At 62.8% G+C, this 13,200-nt stretch overlaps 1 protein-coding gene across 2 annotated transcripts in view; it reads right to left on the bottom strand.

Annotated features, from left to right (window-relative positions):
- RYR1 (ryanodine receptor 1) overlaps positions 1-11,252 on the bottom strand; it is a 78,869-nt gene extending 67,617 nt beyond the window's left edge. For both annotated transcript variants that reach the window (XM_067556744.1, XM_067556745.1), the window contains exons 1-4: positions 11,205-11,252; positions 5,328-5,447; positions 4,728-4,832; positions 962-1,036 (exon numbers count right to left, since the gene is read on the bottom strand). In XM_067556744.1, the coding sequence (XP_067412845.1) occupies positions 962-1,036; positions 4,728-4,832; positions 5,328-5,447; positions 11,205-11,252 (348 nt within the window). The remainder of the gene's footprint in view (positions 1-961; positions 1,037-4,727; positions 4,833-5,327; positions 5,448-11,204) is intronic.
- Between the last annotated feature and the right edge of the window lie 1,948 nt (positions 11,253-13,200).

The following is a 13,200-nucleotide window of genomic DNA, read 5'->3' as shown; positions in this document are numbered from 1 at the left end:
GGGCGGGGGGCTGGGAGGCAGGACACCCAGTGTGCACAAGGCCTAACAGAACAGTACTTAGCCAAGCCCCAAACCCACCAGTCCCTCCGCACTGGCGGCTTCTTCCTTCCGGGTTTAAACCCTGCATTTTGGCTGGGAATCAGCTGGCAGCGTCTCTGCAGAAGGGAGCTCAGGGGACAGCCCATGTCTGGCCTTTGCTCCTGCCAGAGATGCGCTGCGCCCTGCCGCCTGGTGACATTCTCCAGGCCATGACCCCACCGGGCGTGGAACGCATCACACGGGAGTTTAAAAAAGAGCCGCCCGGCCTGGAAGCAAAATACAGCCCCAGCTGCTGGGCCCTGGCAGGGGCTTGGGGAGGAGAAGGGCATTCGGGGCCGTGCCGACACGGCGCGTTTGGGAGGGTTTTTCACCGGCACGGAAAGAAGCCAGCGGAGGAAAATGAGGCAGTGACACGCTGGAGCCGCTGGAGAAGCGGCATCGGAAAAGGGCACAGCGCCAGTGCCACCTGCGCCAATGAGCGCCCGGTGCTTTGGGCACCCTGTGGGGCTGCAGGAGGGAGCAGACACTGCCGTGTGACCCCGGGGAAAGAAATGACACTGTGCCAATGATGAGAGAGACACCCGGGGACCACCCAGCCATGAGATCCCGCCCAGCGCACTGTACCCACCATGCACTGCACCCATCCACTGTGCCCATCACCCTGGCCTCCTGCCCAGTGCACGTACCCACCATGCACTGCACCCATCCGCTGTGCCCATCACTCTGGCCTCCCGCCCAGCACATGTACCCACCATGCACTGCACCCCATCCGCTGTGCCCATCACCCTGGCATCCTGCCCAGTGCACGTACCCACCATGCACTGCACCCCAGCCACTGTGCCCATCACCCTGGCCTCCCACCCTGCTTTGCATTGTTCCCGCTCTGCCCACCCCCCACCCCCCACCCCCAGGCCTTACTCACCATGCCGCTGTGGGAATGGCGGAGCAGGATGGCATGGCCGTAAAGCAGGGTCCTGTGGCCACCGCCCTGCGAAGACTGGGGTGAAGAAGACAAGAGGAGGTGGCAGTTGGCGAGTGAACTCAGCGCCCTCGCCCTGGGAGGACCCCGCCGCTGGCCCCCGTCCAAAGGACGGAGGAGACCGACAACCTGGGGAGCTGCAGAATAAGCTTCCCCCGGTGCCAACGGAGGGTGAATTACGGTGCAATGTTGAGACCTGCTAAACTCATCTCACTGGGGAACAACTTACCTCTGCCCTGAGCTGGATTCAAACCAGTGACTCGGGGCTCACAGGTTCCATGGCCCATGCGCGACCCCCCCACACATCCCGCTCCCAGATCCCCACGGCACCAACCCAGCCTCTGGAACATGGACTCAGCCCTGAGCCTGGAAAATCCAGCCCAGGTGTCACGTGCCAGGGCCGTGCGCTGCCCGGCCGACCCTACGTGGCATAGAGCCCTTGTCTCTCTCCCAGGCACCGGGGGGGGGGGAGGTGCACCCCACCATCCAGCTCAGATGCCCCCCGGTAGAGTCAATGCCATCTCCCCCCCCCCACCCAACACACACACAGTCAGAAAGGAAAGCCGCCCCCTGCAGACTGGGCTGCACTCGGCGATGAGTTATTGTCTGGCACCTAGAGACGCTGGCAGGCGAGAACTGTCTACTGGGGCGGTGAGTGAGAACGGCTCAGGTTATACGATCATTACTCCACAGTCCAGACTCCTAGAGTATATAGGGTCGTTATGGTATGGACCATATCACTAGACTATATACAGTCGATATTGTGCAAGCCACATTGCTAGAGCATATATGGGCCCTACTGCATGGGCCATATTGCCAGGTATGATCGTATAACATGGGCCATGTCACTAATTATACATGGTCATTACTGTACCGGCCACGTTTCTAGTGTATATGTGGTCATTACTGCAAGGGTCAATCTTAGGGTCATCTCGCTATGTATGACCAATATAACACGGGCCGTACCACATGGTCATTGCATGGGCCTATTGCCGTATATGATCCCTATTGCATGGGTTTTATTGCCAGGTATGATCATATAACATGGGCCATATTATTAAACAGACCATATTACCCTATATGAGGATACTGCACTTTATGGCCACATTATAGCAAGGGCCATATTGCTGTATATGGTCAGTGTTACACGGGCCATCTCATATAGTCAATATTGTCCCAGCCATATTGCTGTATATGGTCAGTTTACGTGGGGCTGGCATGCTCCTTATTTCATGGGCACTATAATAAGTTACTAGTTGCAAGGGCCATACTGTTGTGTATGGGCATGGTAATGCTCTGTTACGTGAGCCGCCCCTGCCGTGCACCATCTCAGCCAACTGCTAGTGGGGTAAAGAGGCTCAGAGAGACCCTGCATCCAATACCTCCACTCCCAGCATGCCGAGTGAGGCTCTGGGGCAGACAACACCTGCCCACACACGTTCTGCCCCAGCCCACCCCCAGCTCTGCACGGTGCCCCACACAGGGGGGCTCGGTCTGTTGGCATTTAGGAACCATGCGGTGAAGGGAGAGGTGGTGGAGGACAGGATCAGAACAGCACCACAACTGGGAATGGGAGGGGCTAGTGGGGGAGGGTGGGGAGGGGCTAGTGGGGAGATGGAGCGAGGGATGGAGAGGGTCTGCCAGGAAGGAAAGGGTTACTCAGGGGAGACACTGGGGTTTCCACCTTGTCTGAATCAGGGTAAAAGGGGAATCATGGAGGCTCCTTTGCTCCCCCCCAACTCCACCCACGGATCCCATAGCACAGCCCCAAACCTGGCCACAGCGCTGCGTGGTATGTGAGGGACTCCTCGCCCAGCACTGAGATGCAGCCACCTCTGGGGTGGGGCGTAGGGACCATTTATACAGAGACCCCTTGCCATGTGCTGAGCTGCAGCTGCCTTTGTGGTGTGGCGCAGGGGCTGTTTGTACAGGAGCCCCTTGCCCAGCACTGGGATGCAGCTGCCTCTGGGGTGGAGCATGGAGGTCGTTTATACAGGGACCTCTAGGCTGGCACTGGGATGCAGCCACCTCTGGGGTGGGGACTATTTATACAGGGACCCCTCGCCCGGCACTGAGATGCAGCCACCTCTGGGGTGGGGCGTGGTGACCACTTATACAGAGACCCCTTGCCAAGTGCTGTGCTGCAGCTGCCTTTGTGGTGTGGCACAGAGGCTGTTTGTACAGGAGCCCCTTGCCCAGCACTGGGATGCAGCTGCCTCTGGGGTGGAGCATGGAGGTCGTTTATAAGGGACCTCTAGGCTGGCACTGAGATGCAGCCACCTCTGGGGTGGGGCATGGGGACCATCTATACAGGAACCCCTTGCCTGGTGCTGAGCTGCAGCTGCCTTTGGGGTGGGTCGTGGGGGCTGTTTATACAGAAACCCCTCGCCCAGCACTAGGATGCAGCTCCCTCTGGGGTAGGGTATGGTGGTCATTTATACAGGAATTCCTCCCCTAGCACTGAGATGCAGCTGTCTCTGGGGTGGGGTGCGGGGCCGTTTATACAGGGACCCGTCGCCCAGCACTGGGCGTTAGTGGTTAGAGCAGGAGTACTGAGGGTCAGGATTCCTGGGTCCTTTTTCTAGTTTTGCCACATTCTCAGCGCATGGCCTCAGACAACACCCGCTTGGCGGGGAGGCCAGGGGATGGCATCTGCTTGGCAAAGCACGGGGACCTGTGGGTAGCCGGCGTTTGGCAGACAGGCAAAGGGACACGATCCTCATCATGCTCCATGAGTCGGGGCCTCCCTTTGCACCTCTGCCCCATGGGAACAGCCCTTGGGGGAGCTCCAGCTGAGACAGAGGGGGTCCTGGCTGGCCCCCAAAGAGCTGAGGGGGCACTCCGTTCTCCGGACTGGCTGCTGGGGGGAGCAGGTGGGAACCCCAGGGGATGCATTGGGAGGATGGGTGAGGATGTTTAGGAAGGTGGGGATCACTGCAGCGAGATCGGCACGTACCCACTTGTCCAAGTCGACACCCTAGAGCGTCGGCAGATGGGTGGAGAAGCCAAGGAGAGAGAAAGGGAGAAGAGAAGAGATGAACTGACCGCCTGCCTGGGGGAGCTGGCTGGGACCCCCATCCAGGGCACTGAAGAACACCCCCCCCCCCCACCGGAATCCCCTCTCCATGAGCAAAAGGCACAGGATAACCCATGGGCAGATGGTGGGGGGACACATTCAAAAGTGCTCCCTGGGCCAGGCCTTTTCCTCCCAATTCACCGTGGGCCTGGGGAACTCCCCACCACTAGACATTTCTGCGCTCGGCAGGGTCAACGAAAGGGCGGGGCGTCAATGTGGAGCCCAGCTTGAGAGCGAATGGAGAGGGGGCCCAGGGGAGCCAAGGGTCTGGGAGGGCTGGTGACTGCTGGGGTCAGGAGGGAACGTCCTGTGGGGCGGGTGAGCCTGTTGCTGCGGGGGCTTCCTCAGACATAGCTGGTGATGGGATCCTGGGCTGGATGGGCCCTGATTCTGCTCCAGCTCATTCTACCCAGCCCCAAGACTCGCCCCACCTCCCCCTTCCCTCATCGCTTCGTTCCCCCTTCCCCAACCCCCCACTGCCCCCAGTCTCCCCCTTGCCCTGCAGCGTCCACATCCGCAGGGCTGACGGGCACAGCCCAGGGACAGGAAGGGGGCACCCCCTTTTGTCCCCCAGCAATGCCCCCTCCCTCCACGGCCTGGCCCTGCCATGTCCCCCAGCCCCACAGTGCTCACCTCACTGCCCACCTCCACGGTGTTGGCCAGCATCTCCTGCAGGGCGCGGACGGACAGCGACTGCTCCAGGCTGAAGCAGCAGATAGCCAAGTCTGGGGGGACATTCTATGGGGGACAGGGAAGAGGAAAGAGTCGGAGAGGGCTCTGCCATTCCCCCCCAGGAACCAGCCACGGCCCCAAGGAGAGCGGTGGGAGATGCTGGAGAGGACTGGGTCGACCCAGCCGGTGGCGTGTGTGTGTCATAGTCCCCCCACTGCAATGGCCCAGGGGGATTCCCCTATAGGGGTCTGGCGCTTGGGGAAGAGGAAAGGGCTGAGGGAGCTGGGAATTACGGCTGCAAAGGGGGGTGGGAGACAGGGAGGGCTCAGTGTCGGGCAGCTCACAGGGGACCTGGGGGGGCCCAGAGCCAGGCTGCTTACACAGAGAACAGCCTACTCCTGCTGCCAGCGAGAGGAGCAACCCCTGGAGCTGGAGCGGGGGGCTGGTCGGGCTGCAGGTGCGCTCCTCCTGTCCTGAGCAGGTCCCCCCGCGCTCCATGGCCCTGCTGGGGGCACAGGGCCCCGCTGGCTCTTTGCCCAGGGCACGGCGGGGGCGGCTTACCTGGGCGTTGGAGGTTGACTCCAGGAAGCAGAGGCGGTTGCCGAAGCCCTCGGCCGCCAGGCACAGTTTGAGCTGCTCCTTGAGGATGGTGGCGGAGCACTGCAGGGCGACCTCATCCTCCTGGGGCAGGAGAGAGACGTCAGGGGGGCTCAGGACTCCTGGGTTCTCTCCCGGGTCTAGTGGTCAGAGCAGGGGGGGCTGGGAGCCAGGACTCCTGGGTTCTAGCCCAGATGAGCCCCTCCATACCCCAGCCGCCCTCGTAAGATGGGAAGGGCCCAGGGGGGCTGACAGGGGCTGGGGAGGTTACAGAGCCTGGGGAGGGGCTGACAGAGGCTAGGGGGAGCTGAAAGAGGTCTGGGGGGAGCTGATGGGGCCTGGGCGGGGGGTGGGGGGCATTACTGGGCCTGGCGGCGCTGACAAGGGCTTAGGGGGTTATAGGGCCTAGGAGGGGACTGACAGGGCCCGGGGGCGCTGGGTAGGAGAGAGGGGGCTGACCAGGAGTGGGCGCCTATAGGGCCTGGGGTGGGGCTGACAGGGACTGGGGGGGTTACAGGGCTGGGGGGACTGACAGCTGGGGGACTGTGGGTCTCCCTCCACTCATGGCTGCACTATCGTTATTACCCCGTAGTTGGCGCCTGTCGGGAATTGAACCCGGGACACCTGACTTGCAGCCCCTTGCACTACCCCTGAACCCTGCTCCCCTTGGGGGAGGGGGGCTAACGCTGGCTCCCCCACGGACCCAGCCCTCCCCCACTGGCATGCAACACAGCGAATAGCCCCTACCAGTGCCCCTGAATGCCCCCTCCCACCGACCCACCAGCCCTGGGGGATCAGGGCAGGTTCCCCCACATGCCAGCCAGGGCGTAAACAAGTCCTGGGAACAGTCATCTGTGCCCAGGCTCCAGCACCCCCGGGCACCTGGCCCTGCCTGTCAGTGGGGAGATTCCCTTCCCCATCCCAGGCTGCTTGCTGGGGGGCAGTGGGGAGGGGAGAGGAATAGGGGAAGGGGCCCAGATCCCAGCTGCAGCCCTGTCGGTCTTAAAGGGCCAGTGGCTCCAACTCGCCCTCCGCAGCCAAGGGTGATGTAAACCTGCTTCCACCCCAAGGGGGCGGCACAGAGGATGAGCCAGGTTTCTGCCTGGCTCCCGCATCGCCAGCCTGGCTGGGGGGCAGGTAGAATAATCCCCCCTGGGCTGCTCTGAACAGGAAATAGCAGCATCCTTGGGGGTTGGGAGTGAGGGGCGCCTGCAGAGCGGGGAAGGGGGAGCCCAGGACTGGGCTCGCAGGGGGTTGCAGGTCAGGAGTGAAGGGCACCGGCAGAGCAGGGGTGGCTGGGTTAACCAGGGGGCCAGACACTGACTCTCCCCTACACACTGCGCTCGGAGAAGCAGCCGGCCACTCCAGCAGTGTAAAACCGGAGTCACTCTGGATCTACCCCAGCGCTGGCAGTGGCAGGTCCTGCTGCATTCAGCCAGCTCTGCTAGGGCTAATCAGCCCCCTTCGGAGCAGCTGTGCATGCACCAGTGATCTACATGATCTACACCGAGCCCTCGGCATGCTGCACACTCCTTCTCCCATTCCTCCTGCCCCCCGGGCCCAGAGCACCCAGCAAACACATATCCCCGAGATGCAGCCACCTCTGGGGTGGGGCATGCATGGGGCTGTTTATATGGGGATCCCTCGCCCGGCACGGAGATGCAGCCACTTCTGGGGTGGGGCGTGGGGGCTGGTTGGCAGCTGCCCTGCATTTTAGGACAGGAAGTGAAGGGATACCACAACCTGTTAAAACCACAGTGTGGGCAGAGCAGCCGGGTCCGGCCCCAAAGACGGGACACTGAGGATGGGTATGGGGTGCTCTCGTGGAGGTGCTGCATTCTGGGGAGGGCAGCCCCCCCACCACCTGGCACTTGGCCAAGGCAGATTCAGCTCCCTCCTCATGACCCAGCCAGGCTCCCCAGCCCCCCCATGTGACTGCCCCCTACCCCTGCCACCCATCCATGTGCTGCCACCCTGCACCCTCCCTGTGCTAGGCTCACCCCCATTGCCCTGCCCCACCTCCCCCACCTGCCCCCAGGCGCATCCCCCTCCCCCCCAAACTGACCCCCCAACCCAACCGCCCAGCCTGGGCCAGCTCGGGTTACAAGGCAGGAGCTATTTCCACAGGAGAATGTGCTGGGTCAGCACCTGCTCTGCTCCCAGCCCCACGGGTGAGCGGCCCACTGACCCCACGGAGCCAGGGCACAGCAATGGGGGCTAGGGCCCCGTCCCCTCGCCCCAGCCTAGGAAGAGGAGTGGCACCCCCCAAGCATTTCCGAAGCCCTACCCACGCCACGCAGGCCGTCTTGCCCAGCGTCCAGAGCTGCTACTGGCCACCCGCACCCTCTGCCCCCAGGAATCCAGCCTCCTACAGACCACCAGGGCCACTGCTGTGGGGCCTCTGGGTTCTTGGTGTGTCAGCACAAGGGCACATGTGCCGGGGGGTGATTGTGGGGTGTGTCACGCTACCACCTAGAACCCCTGGCCGAGACCAGGGCCCTCATTATGCCGCCCCCTCCCTCCAGCTTTTAAACAGACACGCTTGGCTCAGAACTAGGCTGCTGCTCTCCGGGGAGGGGACCAGCTATTAACAGCCCCGTGAAGCAATTACAGAGCCCTGGCCCCCTTGCCTCCCCCTCCCGGCCCCCAGGGCCAGCATCGGCTGGGGACAGGTTTTGAGGACAAGATGGAAGGAAATGGGGAAGCAGCCGCACCCTCCCCATGCCCTTGAGAAATAAGGGGCGTGCCGGCCCTTTAAGGGCAGGGGAGTTTGGGGTGATTTCTGGGAGGAAATGGGACCACCTCCCCCCCACCCCAGATCGCTCCCATTCGCATCGCACCCCCCATCCAGCCCAGCACAGGCCGGGTTATTTTTGGAGCCTGCACCTGTCGGGCACATTCCTGCAAACCCAGCTATGCACATTGCTGCTGGCGCGGCCTGCACCCGCGGGGGAGGGGAGGGGAGGGCCCCCCCACGGAGCCTACCCCCCCCACACCTGACAGGCGCACACACACTCCTAGCTCCCACTGGACTCCACGCCCCTCTTGGATCCAGGGATAGAACCCAGGCGTCCTGGCTCCCAGCCCCCTGATTTAACCACTAGTCCCCCCTCCCCTCTTAGAGGTGGGAAGAGAACCCAGGCGTCCTGGCTCCCGGCTCCCTGACTCTAACCACTAGCCCCCACGCCCCTCCCCTCAGCTGTGGCTGCCCCAGGCTCGGTGGCACGCAGGCTATTTGGTTTCTTGCACAAACTGGTAGGAAAAACTCAGCAGCAGCAGATTCCTCCTGTCCTGCCCCCCAACAGCGGAGCTGAATTTAGGACACATCCCCCCTCCCCCCCCGCCGGCCTGTCTTTTTTCAGCGCATGAAACAAAGTTCTCATGTTCCCTGCTGGGGGGCACCAGCGCAGGGGTCAGACGGACGGACGGAGACCTGCACGGACACACGTTTGAATGCAAGTCTTGAGAACAGGACATGTGCACACGACACCCGACCCCCGCCTTATGGGGTGGCCCGTGGCCCTGCTTTCCTTGCTAGTGAGGGACGGGGTCCCACCCAAACCCCCGGCGCCCGGCCTGGTGGCTCAGCAGAGGGCTGGGGTGCTGGCCGGAGCAGGGAGTAGCCCAGGGGCTGGGGCGCCAGGCTGGGGATGGTGCCGAGGCTAGCCCCAGTGGCATGACGCAGGGCAGAGTCAGACAGCATGCCAGGCCAGAAGGGCGCCAGGGTCACCCTGGAGGGTGGCGCACGAGGCCAGGGGGGGGAGAGGGCCAGGTGATGAGCTGGGGGGATCAGGGCTGCCTGGTGCCAAGGGGCACTAGGGGGAGCAGTAGGTCTGGCTGGGGGAGGGGGATAGCAAAGGGACCGGGTGCCCACACGGCTCCAGCCTGGTGGGGGCGGCCCCGGTCCCTTCCAGCTACACCACGGTGTCTGGCAGAGCCTGAGTCACCCACAGCTTTTGCCCCACAACCCCAGAGAGTGGGGGGTGGGGCACCCCAGAGCGGGGGCCATTCAGGATCTTGCCCCACGTTCCACACCTCCCCTGCATCCCCTCCCACTACACTGCATCCCCTCCCCCCACTTCATCCCAGCCCCGCTCCCGCTCCCTCACTGTATCCCCTCGCCCACCCCACTGCATCCCAGCCCTGCTCCCACACTGCATCCCCTCCCCCCCTGCATTGCACCCAGGAAAACCATTTCCAAAACAAACAAAAGCCAGCTACCAAAACCACCCAAACTGCAGGATGAGGGGCCCTGGGGACTCCCCTCCCCCGCCAGCACGGGCGGCCTCACACCTCTCACTGCTCCCCTTCCCCTCCAAGGGGTCACTGCCCTGATCCCAGACCCACTGCCTCTGTGGGGCATGCCCCTCCCACGCACCCCACCCACTGAGAGCACCCACACGCCCATCACTCCATCCCAACATGCCAGGGCCCTCCCTTGCCACCCCATGCCTCAAGCTCCACCCTCCCATGCCTCAAGCTCCGCCCCCCTCTGTTTCATGTCACTTTAGATTTGTTATTGATCAGTACAATTCCCCCCATCCTGGCAGGCCCTGTCCCTGCCCCATGGCGCAATCTGGGATAGATGTCCCCCGGAGCCTGGGGCTAGCCCTGGTGCCCCCAGATAGGCCATGACCCAGACCCACTGCCCAGGCCTCCCCAGGGCCCCAACACCCACAGGCCCAGGAGCCTCCATAACCCTACCCTCGGGCTACCCCCTGCCAAGCTCCCCTCCCCCAGCCGGCTGAATGAGCAAATCACCTCCCTCCCACCCCCCAGATTCCAGCCAGCCCGAGGGTGACGAATGGGGCCAGCTGTCAGGCCGGTTAAATAAAGCTCCGAAACCTGAGAGTCAGCGTTAACCCGGGGCAGCTCAGGGTGCTTGCACACGCGCCCTGCCTCACACCCGGCGCCCCGCCTTCTCCCTTGCACGCTCACAGATCGCACAGCATAACACGGGGAGAAGTGATACCAGGTGCCTAAAGAATCCACTCAGAGGGGTTCAAAATTGGTGTTTTATGGTAGCACCCAGAGGTCCCGACCGAGATCAGGGCCCCTCGCGCCAGGCGCTGCACAGACCCCAACCGAGATCAGGGGCCTGTCGCGTCGGGAGCTGCACAGACCCCAACCGAGATCAGGGGCCTGTCGCGTCGGGAGCTGCACAGACCCCAACTGAGATCAGGGGCCCCATTGGGCCAGGCCTGCCCAGCCACAGCGCAAGAGATTTCCCTGCCCCACAGATCTCTCAGGAACAGGCCCCTGGGCGGGTGGGAGCCAAACATGGTGATGGGTGGAAAGCAGCTGCCATCCCCCCTGCCAGTGACACCTGTTGGCAGCTCCTCACTCTCTGGATCCCCAGACCCCCAAGCGAGAGGGGGGGGGCAGAAGGTGAGAGCGAGAGAAGGGAGAAGAGAGGCTGAGCCAAACCGGCCCCCCCCGGGGGAAGGGGGGGGCTGCTGTCTCCACACTCCCATGGTATTTATACCGCCTCTCACCCTGCTCCTTAGGCAGCTAATTACCCTGTGTCACCGGGGGGGGGGACAGGGGTTAGTACAGAGCGCAAAGCAACTCCCCCAGCTGTCCCCCCAACCCCATCTCCACCCCCCCCACTCCTTCCCCTCACCCCATCTCTGGCCCCTTGCTTCTCCCCCATGGCCAGGGTGTCAGCACCCACCCCCGGCTGCTGCTAGGCAGAGGGACCCCCAGGGACAGGCTGGGCTCACCCTGCCCCTCATCTCCTCTAGCCAGTCTCCCGTCCTTCCCCTCAGCCGCTCCCGCTCCCTCACCCCTTCTTCCCCCCCCTCACCCCTTCTTCCCCCTGCTCCCCTTCCCCCCACTCACGGTCCGCAGGAATTGCACATCATCCTCCCCTTCCCCGCCCTCGGCCATGGCTGCGGGGGGCAGCGGGGCTCGGGGCGGCCGCTCAGCTGGGAGAGCCGAGCCGGGAGCGAGTGACAGGAGAGGGGCCGGGCCGGGCCGGGCTGCCCGCAGCGGGCGGGGGAGCGGCCCTGGACCCGCCCCCGGCCGCCGCCGATTGGAGGAGGGGGCGGGCGGGGGGACAAGGCAGAGAGAAGGGATGAATGAGTGAGAGGAGGGGAACCCAGGAGTCCGGGCCCCTAGACCCCCCCCGGGGCTGCCCGAGGCTCGTGTGACTCCCGGGAATTGGATCTCGCAGCCCGGGGCAAGGCTGGGAGCCGGGTCGGCGGGGATCTCGCCCCTGCTCTGGGAAGGGGGCGGGGTGGTCTAGGAGCCAGGACGCCTGGGTTCTATTCTCAGCTGTCCCAGGGTTTATGAGCCGAGGCAGGCCCCTTGCCCCCTGCACTGACCCTGCTGCCAGCGGGCAAGTGCGGGTCTAGAACTCAGCTCCTCCTGCCCCCCAGGGCCTTGACTGAGACAGAGACCCCCCCACACACACACCCCCTTAGCAGCAGGGCCAGGCTCTGGGACATGGTGACCAGTGCGGCTGCCGTCCAGCAGAGGGAAGGGATATCAGCTCCGCTCACCGCCCAGGCGGGGTATTAGAGCGAGAATGGGCTGGAGGGTGCACACACCCCACCTGAGATCAGGCCCCATCACGCCAGGCACGCAAAGGGCCAGCGGTTCCCACCCAGTGGGCCACAGACCTCCGGTGGCCACGAGGCTCCTCCAGGGGGTCCGCGGAAAAGAAAAACAACATCCTCACCCCGCCAATGTACAATTTCAAATACAAACTACTTCCCTAGAGTTTCTAAAAACCTAGGGCTGTAATGTATTTACAGCGGGCCGCGGGTGGTGGTCCGCAAAACGTTTGGAGGTTGAAAGGGGGTCTGCACACTTGAAAAGGTTGGGAACCGCTAGCCTAGGCCCCAGAAGCCACTGCCTAGCAACTAACGACCCGGGACCACCAATGCCCTGCCCCAGGCCGGCAGTGGAGAGCAGCTGGAGAACAAAGAGTGAAGGTGGGTGGCACGGTGATCTTTTTCTGCCCAGGGAGAGGAACAAAGGATGGGCGGGGGCGGGGAATGAGGGCTGCTGGAAGCAGGGGCCCTTGTGGCTGGGGGTGAGCCCTGGCTCTGTGCCAACTGCTTAGCCCCACCTGAGAGGAGGAAATAAAACCCACAGCACCTTTATCCTTCTATAGCTGCATCCATGTTAGCAGGTGTAAGGAGACCCCCCTCTCAGTTAAAAATCACCTCCTTGCTGACGTGGTTCTACCAGGGCACGCGCACACACAGCCCCTGCTTCAGCCACCTGCACACACAGGAACCCCCTCCCCGAGCTGGGAACAGAATCCAGGCTTCCTGAGACTGCACATGCTGGCTGAAATTCATCATTTCCCCCTATTCTCCCATCTGGCCTTCTGGGCCCAGCTGTTGGCCCTTGGCTTCTACAGATTGGAAGCTCTGAGGGAAAGGGTCCATCTTTTTGTTGTGTTTGTACAGCGCCTAGCACTGCAGTAATACCAAGCGTGAGACAGAAATAATAAAACAACCTGCTCTTAACATCGCAACAGCAAAGAAAACTTGCCGCAAGAAGCGATCATCAGCCTGCCCGTAAGGCAGGTCGCTCATTGGGGAGGCCACTAGAGGGCGCCAAGTGTGGCAATTAATCCAGCCTTGTCATTAATTAGCAGCCTAGGAATTGAGAGAATCTGGGTGCATCCTGCTAATTAGTACCATCCGCATGACACTGCAGATCAGCTGTTGGAATTAAATAAATCCCACCTGGCCCCATTTAGGTGCATGGCAGGAAAATGTACAGCTGCTCCCCCCCACCCAGGATCAGGGCCCCTCCTCATGCCAGGCACAGGCCAGGGCCCCCTGTCATCCTTAGACCCCCCCCCCACACACACACACCA

Source organism: Emydura macquarii, unplaced genomic scaffold (genome assembly GCF_026122565.2).
Source record: "Emydura macquarii macquarii isolate MOO-44397 ecotype Brisbane River unplaced genomic scaffold, CSIRO-AGI_Emac_v2 contig_1790, whole genome shotgun sequence".
Classification (NCBI taxonomy): Eukaryota; Metazoa; Chordata; order Testudines; family Chelidae; genus Emydura; species Emydura macquarii.
This window is presented reverse-complemented; position numbering and strand designations above follow the sequence as displayed.